General features: G+C 37.2%; 3 protein-coding genes across 3 annotated transcripts; 1 reads left to right on the top strand and 2 right to left on the bottom strand.

Annotated features, from left to right (window-relative positions):
* Positions 1-1553: 1553 nt before the first annotated feature.
* On the bottom strand, positions 1554-3946 carry LOC122836408. The gene is made up of 6 exons (XM_044126108.1): positions 3677-3946; positions 3541-3582; positions 3390-3431; positions 2465-2548; positions 2099-2230; positions 1554-1964 (listed from the first exon to the last, which is right to left on the bottom strand). Exons 1-6 carry the CDS (start codon positions 3912-3914, stop codon positions 1681-1683), a joined length of 822 nt encoding a protein of 273 aa, XP_043982043.1. The 5' UTR covers positions 3915-3946; the 3' UTR covers positions 1554-1680.
* A 1871-nt stretch (positions 3947-5817) lies between these two features.
* Positions 5818-10594, bottom strand: LOC122836424. Its single transcript, XM_044126109.1, has 6 exons — positions 7955-10594; positions 7819-7860; positions 7668-7709; positions 6745-6828; positions 6380-6511; positions 5818-6245 (listed from the first exon to the last, which is right to left on the bottom strand). The coding sequence occupies exons 1-6, from the start codon at positions 8190-8192 to the stop codon at positions 5962-5964; spliced, it is 822 nt and encodes a 273-aa protein (XP_043982044.1). The 5' UTR covers positions 8193-10594; the 3' UTR covers positions 5818-5961.
* Positions 10188-15548, top strand: tprg1l (tumor protein p63 regulated 1-like). Its single transcript, XM_044126104.1, has 6 exons — positions 10188-10550; positions 10737-10828; positions 10952-11002; positions 11106-11231; positions 12882-13035; positions 13516-15548. Exons 1-6 carry the CDS (start codon positions 10320-10322, stop codon positions 13708-13710), a joined length of 849 nt encoding a protein of 282 aa, XP_043982039.1. The 5' UTR covers positions 10188-10319; the 3' UTR covers positions 13711-15548.
* The last annotated feature ends 11 nt before the right edge of the window (positions 15549-15559 follow it).

Consider the following 15559-nt stretch of genomic DNA (forward strand, 5'->3'; position numbering starts at 1 on the left):
GGGAAGTCAACTTTTATAAAATAAATACAAAAATATGCTTTCTAGCTAATTACTGATTCCCAATTTGCAATTTCCTAAATCCGGTTCTGTGAACATTAATGCAACATGAAAATAACCTTCACAATTTTTCTGTAGTATTTATGTTGCTGTTGGAGCCATTTACAAAGTCGGCCTTCTATCACCTGAAGAACATTTCCAGGATTAAAGGACTAATGTCTCAGCCAGATCTAGAGAAACTCATCCATGCGTTTATCTTCAGTCGTATTGATTATTGTAACGGCGTCTTCACAGGTCTGTCCAACAAATCAATCAAACAGCTGCAGCTGATCCAGAATGCTGCTGCTGGTGTTCTCACTAAAACCAGGAAGATAGAGCACATAACACCAGTTTTAAAGTCTCTCCACTGGCTACCTGTAGCTCAAAGAATAGACTTTAAAATACTGTTGTTAGTTTATAAATCACTGAATGGTTTAGCACCACAATACATTAAAGATTTGCTGTTGTTGTATCAACCTTCCAGACCTCTCAGGTTCTGGTTCTGGTTCTGCTCTGCATCCCCAGAACCAGAACCAAACGAGGAGAAGCGGCATTTAGCATCTATGCACCAAAAATCTGGAACAAACTTCCAGAAAACTGTAAAATAGCTGAAACACTGACTTCCTTTAAATCTCAACTAAAAACCCACTTGTTTAGAGTTGTATTTGAAACGTAATCAATTGCAAATTTATTGACGGAATCTGACTTGATATTGTTTTTATTGTTGATTCTATGTTGCGGGCTGCACAGTGGCGCAGTTGGTAGAGCTGTTGCCTTGCAGCAAGAAGGTCCTGGGTTCAATTCCCGGCCGGGGATCTTCCTGCATGGAGTTTGCATGTTCTCCCTGTGCATGCGTGGGTTCTCTCCGGGTTCTCCGGCTTCCTCCCACAGTCCAAAAACATGACTGTCAGGTTAATTGGTTTCTCCTAATTCTCCCTAGGTGTGAGTGTGTGTGTGAATGGTTGTTTGTCTTGTATGTCTTTGTGTTGCCCTGGGTGACCCCGCCTCTCGCCCGGGACGCAGCTGGAGATAGAAACCAGCAACCCTCCCGACCCCATTTAGGGAAGAAGGGTGTAAAGATAATGGATGGATGGATGGATGGATTCTATGTTGCATTGTATTTTTGTTTGATTTGATGTAAAGCACTTTGAAATGCCTTGCTGCTGAAATGTGCTATACAAATACAATTTTATTTGATTTTGAATTTGATTTATCTTTTCCTGTTTATCACCACTAGGGGGAAAACAGTTGTTCCTTGTTCAATGATTTTATATTTCTGTGGTCACTCAAAAAACACGTGCATATATTTTTATTTTTCAAAAACACATTTTATTAAAGACTGCAAATAACACTTTCAAGTTTAGTCCATTTAAAAGTGAACAATTTTGATCTGAAACAAACGGCACATTACAATAAATGTTTCAATAAAATTAAATTCAAGTTCTATGTTGCATTTTGTGTGTATTTTATCAAGAAAAGAAGAAATTGAAAGAGAACTGCTAGAACCATTGTGGCTGGTAAATCATTGTGGAAATTTATGGCAAAATGAAACACAATAAAAATTATTCAATGCAGTAATTAAAAAATCATATATATATTATGATGCACTTCTGAGGCAGAAATAAAATTAGGACTGCTTTCTGCTCACACAGTGAAAAGCAAGTGACCACTGAAGGTGGTATGATGATTTTGGTTATCAAAAATCCTTGAGTTTTGCCACTGATGCAAAAACACAACATCTCCAGTTTCTAACAGCAACGTGGCACCATTAGATGGGTTAACAGAGTAGGTAGACTGATGTTCATATGCAATGAAAATAGGATTCCCATTCTTGACCAGCACGGCACCTGTCCCATATGATGCATGTCCACCTCCATGTAAGTGGAACTCAAAGTGATAGGCTCCTCTCACGGGGGCAATGAAAAAACCTGTGGAACATTTAAAAATAATGTTTCTATTGAACGTTTTCATCCGTATACATACATAAAGAATTAATCAACCAACTGCATGTCAGGATTATAGAGAGAATGAAGAGAATCATGTTCTGCATAAAATTGGGTACCTGTGTTTGGGTTGTAGGCATTTCCAATATTTGCAACAACATGTCTGAAGACTAGAGGTGTCTGTGTGTTAAATGGTCCAATATGTCCACCACCTGATGCCAGCAAGGAAGCTGAGAAAGCCACTTGTTTCACTACGAGACAATAACTGAGTATTATTGGGATCAAGCAGTTTCTTGTTCTTAAAAAAAGAATCTGGTGTTTGAAAAATTAAACAAATCAAAACTAACAAATTATTGTCTTAATTAAAAAAAAACCTAAACATATTAAACAATTAATGGAGATCAAACAAAAGTACACAACTTGATTTTTGTTGCATGACATGTTAAGATAATGTTTTTATGTGAATATTATTGAGTTTCCCAAACCTTTTCTTTCTCTCTTCAGAACCTCCACTTGGTTTTCAGTGTTGTTTGTCCTGGCTTTAACGCTGTTCAGTTCTCCTAGCTGAGCTGAAAATTGATTAAAACAAACATGAAATGTAAAATAAAATTATATATCCTCTGTCATTTTTCACAGTAATAGTTTGACATCATATATTCGCAGCAGTTTCTGGTCTCTTGACGTTACTGTGCTGTGTGGAAAGGAATACAGCAGCAACCACATCTCAGCATTTTATGGCACCGATTATTCAAGGAAAGCAGGTTGAGCAGGCAGAGTGCTTTAAGTATCTGGGGACACAGATGGACACCTGGCTGTCTTTCCAAGTACATTCAGGTTCATAATAAAGCCCTATAGTGCCTCGATCTTCTTAGGAAGCTGAGATATTTTAGGATTAGTAAAAGGATTTTAATAATGGTTTACCCATCACTTTCAATGTCGCTTAGTACAACTTTACCTCTAGCAAACAGAAAATCAAACTCTGACACATCACCAATCAAGGCAGCAAAATAATTGGTTCATTACAAACACTACTGTCTCATCTGTATGAGCGCTCTCATCCCCTCTGTGACTCATTCACTCTCCTTCCATCAGTCCTGCTGCCCAGGAAAGAAATATACAAAAATAAAACATTCACTCCCACTGAAATTACAGCCCTCAACAGCGGAAGCGTTTCTTAAATCTGCTTGAGACTTTTTAAAAACAAAAATCTTCTGTTCATGTCTCTTGTGAAGTTTTTGTATGCGTATGGAGTCCTGTCTAAGATCAGTTTCTGATAGCTTTGGTGTCAGACACCTTTTCAACTTTTTTGTTTAAAATAAATCAGCTTTGTTTGCTTGAGGAAAAAAAAAATGTCTTAGTGTGTCATTTATCACATAAAATAATTTGTTGTTAGAGGAATGTTATAAATACCTTGGTACTGCTGCTCAAGATTTCTTACTTTTGTCACTTGCTCTAAAATAGTAAAAAATAAACAGACAATTCATATTAGTTGATATAATGTCCTTATGCTAAACGTTCTTGTTTTGTAATAACTTAAGGGTTTTACTTGTCATATAAATACCTTGGTATTGTTGTTTTAACAAGTGCAGTTCTTCTGTCTTGGCTGTTGCAGGAGTAAAATAAAAACAACATTGAACTGTGACTATTTGAATATAAACACTTCAGTTTCATACAGCAATGATTCCTGGTTAACATACCTTCATTATCTTTCTGTAGATACTCCATACCAACCTTCAGTCCTGCCAATGAGGCGCTCATCTCTCTCAGCACTGCATGGATGTCCTGTGTACAAGTTTGTTGATTGTCTGAGAGATTCACTGCATCTTCTGTTTGCCTTAAATGTGAAATAATTTCATTGTCGGCCACAGCTTGGAGCTGAGCTGTGGAGAGACAGCAGATTAGAAGCAATGCATGAAAAAATGTTGTCCTCTCCATTTTTAGTTTCAGTCTCCTTGGGTCAGGTCTGTGGGTTGTGTGGCAACCCAAACCTTAAATATCCCATTTATTATCAGTGGGTAATGATTAACATTTTTTTTTTAAATTTATTTAGAAAAACGTGCAGGTGATAAGACTTTAAAATTTGCCATGTAAAGTTAAAAACAATACTCAAAATACTTTGTTATAATAATCATGTTCCTTATATATTTTATACCGGTTACACTTTTATCTGAAATTTATCCATCTATTCCTTGTCCCTAGTGGGGTCAGGAGGGGTGCTGCATGGTGCCTATCTCCAGTGAGACGGGAGTCGGGTTCACCCTGGACAGGTCACCAGTCTGTCACAAGGCTACACAGAGACAGACAGGACAAACAACCATCCACACACACATTCACACCTAGGAGAAGTCCTGTTCTCTCGTCTTTGGATCAAAGAAAAAAATATATATATTTTTTATCTGCAAAGAAACATTGACATCAAAATATTTTCATTGCTTCAATTCTCTGTTATGCCAATATTAATATGTATTTCTTTCCACTGTACAGTTCAACAAAGGTGATCTTCCTGATTTTTGTTAAATGTTAAAATGAGATATGTCAATAGAAATAATTGATCACAGGGAATGTGTTTTTACAGCTGTGTGTAGAAAAATCTAGCAGGGAGCTCAACTCCTCTGTATTGCTGTTCCAAGAGTCCTGACCAACACTAGAAATTTATCAAATCTTATAACTCCTTTTGTTACTGCAATGGCTTCCTAGATAAATCAATTTTTAAATATTGTTTTAATAAGTTTTCAAGACACTGGATTTGAACATCTATAAACTTCAGTGGTATAAACTGGTATAAAGCATCTAGATTCCTCAACTCATGAACAGTTTAGGTATTAATGATTAAAAAAATATATACAATGCCACACGTGCTGACCAAGATGGACTTTGTTATACAGTTATCTGCACAAGTTTATATTAAACTCTCATGCAGGAAATAGTCAACCAGTGCTGACATCAGAACAAGTTCTTTGGAATAGTTCCAGATAAATAATTAGAAAGTGAGCTGTTTTCCAACTCACATTATGTTTTCATTTCAAATGCAGCTTTAATGAAAATGCTGCAGAATCCTACATTTATGAAATTTCTGAGAGGTTTATGTTTTAATGTGTGATTAATAACAACAACAAAAACCCACCCCAAACATTGTGATTTTATCATGTTATAACCCAGTAACGTGCCATGATAGATGAGTGATAAGGACTATTTTCTCTCTGTGCTTCCTCAATAACTGTAGTATAAATGATAAGCTCTTATTTGGTCTCAGACTGATCAACCAACACTTACCAGATAGCAGCATCAGACATGTGATAAACTGCTGATAACAAAGTATTTTTCTTATGTGCTTCCTCAAGAAACAACACGTGAAGAAAAAAAATATATAACTTTGGAAGAAATGTTGCAGTGGGAAGTCAACTTTTATAAAATAAATACAAAAATATGCTTTCTAGCTAATTACTGATTCCCAATTTGCAATTTCCTAAATCAGATTCTGTAAACATTAATGCAACATGAAAATAACCTTCACAATTTTCCTGTAGTATTTATGTTGCTGTAGGAGACATTTATCTTTTCCTGTTTATCACCACTGGGGGGAAAACAGTTGTTCCTGGTTCAATGATTTTACATTTCTGTGGTCACTCAAAAAACACGTGCATATATTTTTATTTTTCAAACACATTTTATTAAAGACTGCAAATAACACTTTCAAGTTTAGTCCATTTAAAAGTGAACAATTTTGATCTGAAACAAACGGCACATTACAATAAATGTTTCAATAAAACTAAATTCAAGTTCTATGTTGCATTTTGTGTGTATTTTATCAAGAAAAGAAGAAATTGAAAGAGAACCATTAGAACCATTGTGGCTGGTAAATTATTGTGGAAATTTATGGCAAAATGAAACACAATAAAAATTATTCAATGCAGTTATAAAAAATCATATATATATTATGATGCACTTCTGAGGCAGAAATAAAATTAGGACTGCTTTCTGCTCACACAGTGAAAAGCAAGTGACCACTGAAGGTGGTATGATGATTTTGGTCATCATAAATCCTTGTGTTTTGCCACTGACGCAAAAACACAACATCTCCAGTTTCTAACAGCAATGTGGCACCATTAGATGGGTCAACAGAGTAGGAAGGCTGATGTTCATATGCAATGAAAATAGGATTCCCATTCTTGACCAGCACGGCACCTGTCCCATATGATGCATGTCCACCTCCATGTAAGTGGAACTCAAAGTGATAGGCTCCTCTCACGGGGGCAATGAAAAAACCTGTGGAACATTTAAAAATAATGTTTCTATTGAACGTTTTCATCCGTATACATACATAAAGAATTAATCAACCAACTGCATGTCAGGATTATAGAGAGAATGAAGAGAATCATGTTCTGCATAAAATTGGGTACCTGTGTTTGGGTTGTAGGCATTTCCAATATTTGCAACAACATGTCTGAAGACTAGAGGTGTCTGTGTGTTAAATGGTCCAATATGTCCACCACCTGATGCCAGCAAGGAAGCTGAGAAAGCCACTTGTTTCACTACGAGACAATAACTGAGTATTATTGGGATCAAGCAGTTTCTTGTTCTTAAAAATATTATCTGGTGTTTGTAAAATTAAACAAATCAAAACTAACAAATTATTGTCTTAATTAAAAAAAAACTAAACATATTAAACAATTAATGGAGATCAAACAAAAGTACACAACTTGATTTTTGTTGCATGACATGTTAAGATAATGTTTTTATGTGAATATTATTGAGATTCCCAAACCTTTTCTTTCTCTCTTCAGAACCTCCACTTGGTTTTCAGTGTTGTTTGTCCTGGCTTTAACGCTGTTCAGTTCTCCTAGCTGAGCTGAAAATTGATTAAAACAAACATGAAATGTAAAATAAAATTATATATCCTCTGTCATTTTTCACAGTAATAGTTTGACATCACATATTCGCAGCAGTTTCTGGTCTCTTGACGTTACTGTGCTGTGTGGAAAGGAATACAGCAGCAACCACATCTCAGCATTTTATGGCACCGATTATTCAAGGAAAGCAGGTTGAGCAGGCAGAGTGCTTTAAGTATCTGGGGACACAGATGGACACCTGGCTGTCTTTCCAAGTACATTCAGGTTCATAATAAAGCCCTATAGTGCCTCGATCTTCTTAGGAAGCTGAGATATTTTAGGATTAGTAAAAAGATTTTAATAATGGTTTACCCACCTTTTTCAATGTCGCTTAGTACAACTTTACCTCTAGCAAACAGAAAATCAAACTCTGACACATCACCAATCAAGGCAGCAAAATAATTGGTTCATTACAAACAATACTATCTCATCTGTATGAGCGCTCTCATCCCCTCTGTTACTCATTCACTCTTCTTCCATCAGTCCTGCTGCCCAGGAAAGAAATATACAAAAATAAAACATTCACTCCCACTGAAATTACAGCCCTCAACAGTGGAAGCGTTTCTTAAATCTGCTTGAGACTTTTTTTTTTTTTTTATCTTGTGTTCATGTCTCTTGTGAAGTTTTTGTATGCGTATGGAGCCCCGTCTAAGATCAGTTTCTGATAGCTTTGGTGTCAGACAGCTTTTCAACTTTTTTGTTTAAAATAAATCAGCTTTGTTTGCTTGAGGAAAAAAAAAGTCTTAGTGTGTCATTTATCACATAAAATAATTTGTTGTTAGAGGAATGTTATAAATACCTTGGTACTGCTGCTCAAGATCTCTTACTTTTGTCACTTGCTCTAAAATAGTAAAAAATAAACAGACAATCCATATTAGTTGATATAATTTCCTTATGCTAAACGTTCTTGTTTTGTAATAACTTAAGGGTTTTACTTGTCATATAAATACCTTGGTATTGTTGTTTTAACAAGTGCAGTTCTTCTGTCTTGGCTGTTGCAGGAGTAAAATAAAAACAACATTGAACTGTGACTATTTGAATATAAACACTTCAGTTTCATACAGCAATGATTCCTGGTTAACATACCTTCATTATCTTTCTGTAGATACTCCATACCAACCTTCAGTCCTGCCAATGAGGCGCTCATCTCTCTCAGCACTGCATGGATGTCCTGTGTACAAGTTTGTTGATTGTCTGAGAGATTCACTGCATCTTCAGTTTGCCTTAAATGTGAAATAATTTCATTGTCGGCCACAGCTTGGAGCTGAGCTGTGGAGAGACAGCAGATTAGAAGCAATGCATGAAAAAATGTTGTCCTCTCCATTTTTAGTTTCAGTCTCCTTGGGTCAGGTCTGTGGGTTGTGTGGCAACCAAAACCTTAAATATCCCATTTATTATCAGTGGGTAATGATTAACATTTTTTTTTTTTATTTATTTAGAAAAACGTGCAGGTGATAAGACTTGAAAATTTGCCATGTAAAGTTAAAAACAATACTCAAAATACTTTGTTATAATAATCATGTTCCTTATATATTTTATACCGGTTACACTTTTATCTGAAATTTATCCATCTATTCCTTGTCCCTAGTGGGGTCAGGAGGGGTGCTGCATGGTGCCTATCTCCAGTGAGACGAGAGTCGGGTTCACCCTGGACAGGTCACCAGTCTGTCACAAGGCTACACAGAGACAGACAGGACGAACAACCATCCACACACACATTCACACCTGGGAGAATTCCTGTTCTATCAATCGAAGAAAAAAATATAACTATATTTTTTATCTGCAAAGAAACATTGACATCAAAATATTTTCATTGCTTCAATTCTCTGTTATGCCAACATTAATGTGTATTTCTTTCCACTGTACAGTTCAACAAAGGTGATCTTCCTGATTTTTGTTAAATGTTAAAACGAGATATGTCAATAGAAATAATTGATCACAGGGAATGTGTTTTTACAGCTGTGTGTAGAAAAATCTAGCAGGGAGCTCAACTCCTCTGTATTGCTGTTCCAAGAGTCCTGACCAACACTAACTAGAAATTTATCAAATCTTATAACTCCTTTTGTTACTGCAATGGCTTCCTGGATAAATCAATTTTTAAATATTGTTTTAATAAGTTTTCAAGACACTGGATTTGAACATCTATAAACTTCAGTGGTATAAACTGGTATAAAGCATCTAGATTCCTCAACTCATGAACAGTTTAGGTATTAACGATTAAAAAAATATATACAATGCCACACGTGCTGACCAAGATGGACTTTGTTATACAGTTATCTGCACAAGTTTATATTAAACTCTCATGCAGGAAATAGTCGACCAGTGCTGACATCAGAACAAGTTCTTTGGAATAGTTCCAGATAAATAATTAGGTTTATGTTTTAATGTGTGATTAATAACAACAACAAAAATCCACCCCAAACATTGTGATTTTATCATGTTATAATCCAGTATCGTGCCATGAGTGGATAGATGAGTGATAAGGACTATTTTCTCTCTGTGCTTCCTCAATAACAGTAGTATAAATGATAAGCTCTTATTTGGTCTCAGACTGATCAACCAACACTTACCAGATAGCAGCATCAGACATGTGATAAACTGCTGATAACAAAGTATTTTTCTTATGTGCTTCCTCAAAAAACAACACGTGAAGAAAAAAAGCAGTATCAGTTATCAAAACCCTCCACTAGAGGGAGCTGTTTGTCATGGCCTTTTGTCCAGCTGATGTGATTTTTATTTTATTTTTTCGCCTGCATTAGCTCATTTAAAAGGTGGCTTCTTTTAATTATTGCACGTTAATAATGTTAAGGTTGTTTTTGTTTGCTAAGAACAACAACTATTTTTTTCATCGCATTTACTCTAATACAAACTGATGAAAAAAGTATTTTTTTCCCCTTTTTTACGTAACATTTGTTTCAGCTGTACTGATAATTTGCGATATAATTCAAATTTCTTTTCATCAATAAGAACACGTTTTTAAGACACTAATTCATAATTATAAAACGAATCGGTATTATACAAGGAAACATGTACATCATTAGCCATATATGTACTTTGTGACAGTTTCTTTTGCTGGGACAGTGATGTTTACGTGTTATCTTTAGAATGGACCTAGAATTTTATCTGAAATAATGGTGAATATATATATATTTTTACCACTGAACTTATTGAACGTGGATGATGATAATGATATACATGGAATGCACATAATGTTCGTGAAAAACATTATGAAAAACTTTAAATAAGTCGTTTATCCACAGTGAGCTGGATGAATGTCCCTTTAAGAGGAAGGAAATGAAACGGGAAGCCAGCCGGAACTGCTTCCTTCTCACCCCCGACTATCAAAACATTCGTGCGCTATGGGAGAGTCCGCGTCCTCTGAAATCCATTTTCTAATGTGAAATTCGTTGTTAGTCGTCAGGAAAATTCCGCCAAAATTGTCTCCTCCGCCATGCTCCAGCTGAACGACACGATGGATCCGGAGAGCCCGGGTGCTGCGGTTCTCCTCCCCGCAGAGACCGAGGAGGGGGTCGAGGTCGCCTTCACGCCTCCGGAGGCCGCCGGACGGGGCTTCGGACACGCAGCTTCCGTGGCCTGCTGCCCCCCGTTACAAACGCTCACGCCTTTTCATGTGCACAACCCCACGATGCAAGCGAAAGTCAAGGACTACTTCGTGTTCAGGGTAAGCGGCACATATATGTAAATAACTACATTTAAAACTGCCACAAAGCTCCACTAAACTGTCGTGATACAAGATGTATTTTATCAGTGCGGTATTTTTATAGCAGTGCGGTAGAACATCACAGAGATGATGGTTTGTCTGAGGCGATGCTGATGATTGACGGTTGTTGTGTGATGCTGATCTCAGCCAGGTACCATCGAGCAGGCTGTGAACGACATCCGGACCGTGGCGCTCCCATCCGAGGACGGGGAGGTGCTCAGCGTCTGGCTGCTGGCAGAGTGAGTATCCATCACTGCGGGCCTGCCATCATCATCATCATCATCAGATGATGAGAAACAAACAGCCGATTCTCCCCAACATAAATTCTCATATTCGGGTGTTTATTTGTGGGATTTCTGCAGAGTAGACCATTGGAATAACGAGAAGGAGAGACTTGTTCTAATAACCGATAGGTGAGTAAATCGGCTTTCTATGCTGACTGCCTGGTTTTAGGATGTATAAACATAAAATGTGTTTTTTTTGTGTGTGTGTGTGTGTGTGTGTGTGTGTGTGCAGGTCTCTGCTGGTGTGCAAGTACGACTTCATTAATCTGCTGTGTCAGCAAGTTGTCAGGATATCCCTCAACGCTGTGGACACCATCTCAGTGGGGGAATTTGAATTCCCACCGAAATCTCTCAACAAGTGGGTCTTTTTTTTATTTTATTTTTTCTATTTTTTGCAGCATGACAGTATTATTTGCTCCAAGTAAAGGGGCATCAGTCGGTCAAAACAGTGTGACAATATTTCTCTTGTCTGGAAGCAACATTTCTTCTTAATGAATTCTGACCAGTCAGGATGTTGTAGGAAAGAAAGGAGAGAAAAAAAAACAGCCTGGGATGTTCGTGTTGGACGGGTTCAGATCGAGCTCTCGCTTTTGTCCTGGTTGGTTTGGTTACAAGAGGGCAGCTTCAAGCATGACTGTAATCCTGCCTGATTAGATCTACTTTACTCACTGTACATGCAAATAAACGCATAATCACGCCACGTCGTGATTGCTGTCAGCCATCAGTAGGTCAAATAGTCATGAGGAGTTTGTGAAGTAGCGTAAAACTGAAGGGTGAACTTTGACCCCCCCTATTTCGCAAGGCATAAGCAATACAATGTAGATTGTGGATTGAAAGGATAAACTGAATAGGAGACAGTAGCTCCAGTAGGTAATCTACACAAACATAAGAAAACAAACCAGGTGCACACTGACTGATGCAAACCTTTTAATAAGATTCATTCATTACTTATGTTCTTGTCCGTGCTGCTGTGTGATTTACTCTGAGAACTGAAGAAGGGGGAATTCCTTGTACCTCCTCTATTGACTGCAGGAAATGACCTTGTGATCTGACAAGATTATAGAAAGTAAATTAATCAAATTCGCAATTTCATTCGACTTTGTAGCCAGTATATTAACCATCTGCTACCTTAAATTAAAAGTGGCTGAAAATACAAGGCTGCTTATCAAATGTTTAACACTGAGAAATGTCTCAAAATGTCTCATACGGTTTGTGTTTGGACTACTGAACTAATGCAAGCTCGTCCTCAGTCCTCTTATGTTTCCACACATAAATTTAGCGCCATCCAGGTGCAATCAGGCCAAAGAGAACAGGTGTTAGTTCCAGGCCTTAAATGATCCATATGTCATTATTGCCTTCTAGTAACGAACATCTGTGTTATGGATGTTTTCCGAGTAAAAATCTGAAATCTGACAACACAAACAGTTTCTTGTTGATAATGTTTCTTGTAATTTCTGCTTATGTTATGTCTCACCAGTTTATCTCTCAGGTATTAAATGCAAGGGAAAACTCAGATACAGATAAAAGTTACTTAAAGATGCTGTAGTGTTTAGTAAAAAAATAATTTAAAAAACTAATTTCCTTAAAAAGTTACATTGTTCCTGACTAGGTCTGTCACGATAACCAATTTTGTTGGATGACAAATTGCCCCAGAAGTTATTGCAAGAAATGATAATATTGCTGTTTGTTGTTTTTTATTGTTGTAATGGTAATGGCGTAATAATGCAAGAACACATTCTCAAAGATCAATGAACTTTAAATTCTGATGAACATTTTACACTGGGACTGGGAGACATTTTAAACATTCAAAATAAATAAACAAAAACAACAATTATGAAGTCTATGTGAACAAAAGTGTCGTCCAGTTGAGACCAATGCACCAGATTGAAGAGACCAGGTTTGACAGAAAGAGAGATAGAAAAGAGACAAATGCGTTCACTTTAATTTGTCATGCGATGAATAGATTTATTGCTTATTGTGACAGGCCTATTCCTGGCTTGTTTTGCAGAAGAGAGGGCTATGGGATTCGCGTTCAGTGGGACAAACGTCCTCAGGCTTCTTTCCTCAACCGCTGGAACCCTTGGTCCACAGACATGCCCTACGCCACCTTCACAGAGCACCCCATGGCCCGCGCCGATGAGAAGGTGTCCTCCCTCTGCCAGGTACGATCTGCTGCACTAAGCTGGCCAACAAATGATTTCATAGTAAGTGCAACCTCAGTTTCACTTTGATGAGCACGGCTGCCTGAAATGCAATCCAACACACAGTGTGGTCACCGGTGATCTAACTGTTGTTAGAGGCACATTGAGCAACAACAGCTCCAGCAGTCACAGGCCAGCTGAAAGCAACAAAGCTCTAGTGGTATTAGTAATCCTCCAGAACAAAGGGCCATTCATTCATACCACCTTAATCTGCATAAATAGCTTAGCTCAAAGCTGCTGTTTTTTTTTTCCTTCTTACTGACAAGGCAGCAGCACATGTTTGGACTTTTCTGCATCCATATTCTTATATGCAACAAATGGGAAAGCTTAAATACTACTTATTATCCACTCTTTGTCAGAGTTTTGATAAGGATATGATCAGTCATTTAAAAGTTTACAAACAAGTTTGATCCCTGCTCATGCACTTCTTCTCTTCCCCAGCTGGACAGTTTCAAAGCCCAGCTGATACAGGCGGTGAAGAAAGCCCACAAGGATCACCCCATCCCCGGCCGGGCTAACGGCGTCCTGATCTTGGAAAGACCCCTGCTGATCGAGACCTATCTGGGCATCATGTCTTTCATCAACAACGAAGCGAAGCTGGGCTACTCCATGACGCGTGGCAAAATCGGCTTCTGAGTTTCTCATGGGATTGTCCCCGTCTGTCTGTCTGACAGAAGCTGCAGTTCAAAACAGCTTGCCTGTGTGTGTGGGTGTGTGTGTCTCAGTCGAGCCCGTGACATGTCCACACTTCCTTAATTTGGTGTTGGAGACATGTGGTCAGCCTGCAGCAGGTAAAAGACAGTTGGAGCTGTAACGACTGCCGTTTCATTTTATTCAAAAATTAAAAATCTGCAGATCAACCGCACACTCGCCACTCGCTTTATGTAAGATAACTTGCAAAACTCCTACACTCCTTGTAGATTTAGTAAGTTCCTGAAACTTAGGGGTCATTTCTGATCTTGAATGGGTTAAATCAGGAATTGGGTTTGTTTGAGTTTTTATCTACAGCAACGAACCATGAAACAATGTTAGTTAAAACAATTATATTAGACTTGGTACATTATTTGGTACTGAACTCAATGGCTGCATTATTCCAAAAGGGAATTTTCCAATTATGTCATATGATGAACACAATAAGGAGACTAACAAATAAATTACTTCTCTACATCAACAACACACGCACAGTGAAAGTTACATGTTGTTTTATTATGTTTAATTTTCTTTAGTATAGAGCAAGGATTTGTTACTGTTGTTCTATGCAGGAGTTTTGATCTTGTTCCTTTATATTTTGCTTCCAGTAAACCACGTTTCCTCCTGAAGAACTTTAAGCAACAGATTATGAAAACTTGGTTGTTTTTGATGAAGTTGAAAAATGCCTTGAAGTGGTGCAATAAAAAAAAAAATCATGGGTTCTAATTTAATGCTTTTACATTTTCAAAAGCTGAAACAAGATAGCGTGGGAGATCCATACCCTTTTTTATTTTATTTCTACAGCTACCCAGACCTGTAAACTTCCAAAAGAAAATTCAAAACTGTTTTTAAGCCTGCATAGGAACCATTGAGATGATTGAAAGATTTAGCAAAGTAATGTCAATCCATGGCAAAGTGAGAGTAGCAGCATTTCTTCAGACACAATGCAAGGAGTACTTAGAACAAAATGGGCATGTATTCTTAAGGAAACAAGCAACTCGATTGCATTTGTTGTGGGGCAATAGGAAAAATCTCAAAGAAGATAAAAACGCTCAGTAAAAAAAAAAACACACATCATGTCTGGTGCCTAGTGTAGAATAGATTTAAAATTGGTTCTGTTTGTCAGGTCCAGATTTAACAATGGTTTGTGCCAAAAACTAGTTTTATTTATTTATTTTTAGGTGAAAAGGCTAGGTTTTCACCTTACCCGATTCACCAAGCCTTAAATGGTGAAAATATGGTTCAAGAAGAACCATATATTCACTGAAAATTTTCAATGAACTAACATTTTCATAACAACATTGACAAACACAGAATAAAAAAAAAATGTGTCCCCAATGACAATTTTTAAGATGTGCCTGAGAAGAGTGAGAAGCCAATTCCCCCTTTATCCAAATAACTTCATTTTTTTTTAAATCTAGGCCAATGCCTGTCCAACCAAAAATTCAAAACAAGCAAACCTAACATGCCTAACACAAGCAGCACATTTTTCTGTCCTTGCGCATGGGCCTTGCACGGCAAGTTTGCATGACAGATTTTTTGTTGTTGTTGTTGTTGCACAATAAGCTATGCTTAGTTGTAAATAAATGTTTATCTGGGTTTTTAAAATGAATGTATGAATGCTAATATAAAATGTCTCATGTATGCCAGTTGAAAAGTATTTTATTTAAAAAAAAGAAATGTCTTGTTAAAAATGTTTTGAGGCCTCATTTTTGATCTGTGTTTGCAGCTCAGCAGCCAAGATGGAAAAAAGAAAAGTAATAAAGACGTTCCTGTTTTTGTAATGAGAGTTTAT

This window comes from Gambusia affinis, linkage group LG01, assembly GCF_019740435.1.
Source record: "Gambusia affinis linkage group LG01, SWU_Gaff_1.0, whole genome shotgun sequence".
NCBI lineage: Eukaryota > Metazoa > Chordata > Actinopteri > Cyprinodontiformes > Poeciliidae > Gambusia > Gambusia affinis.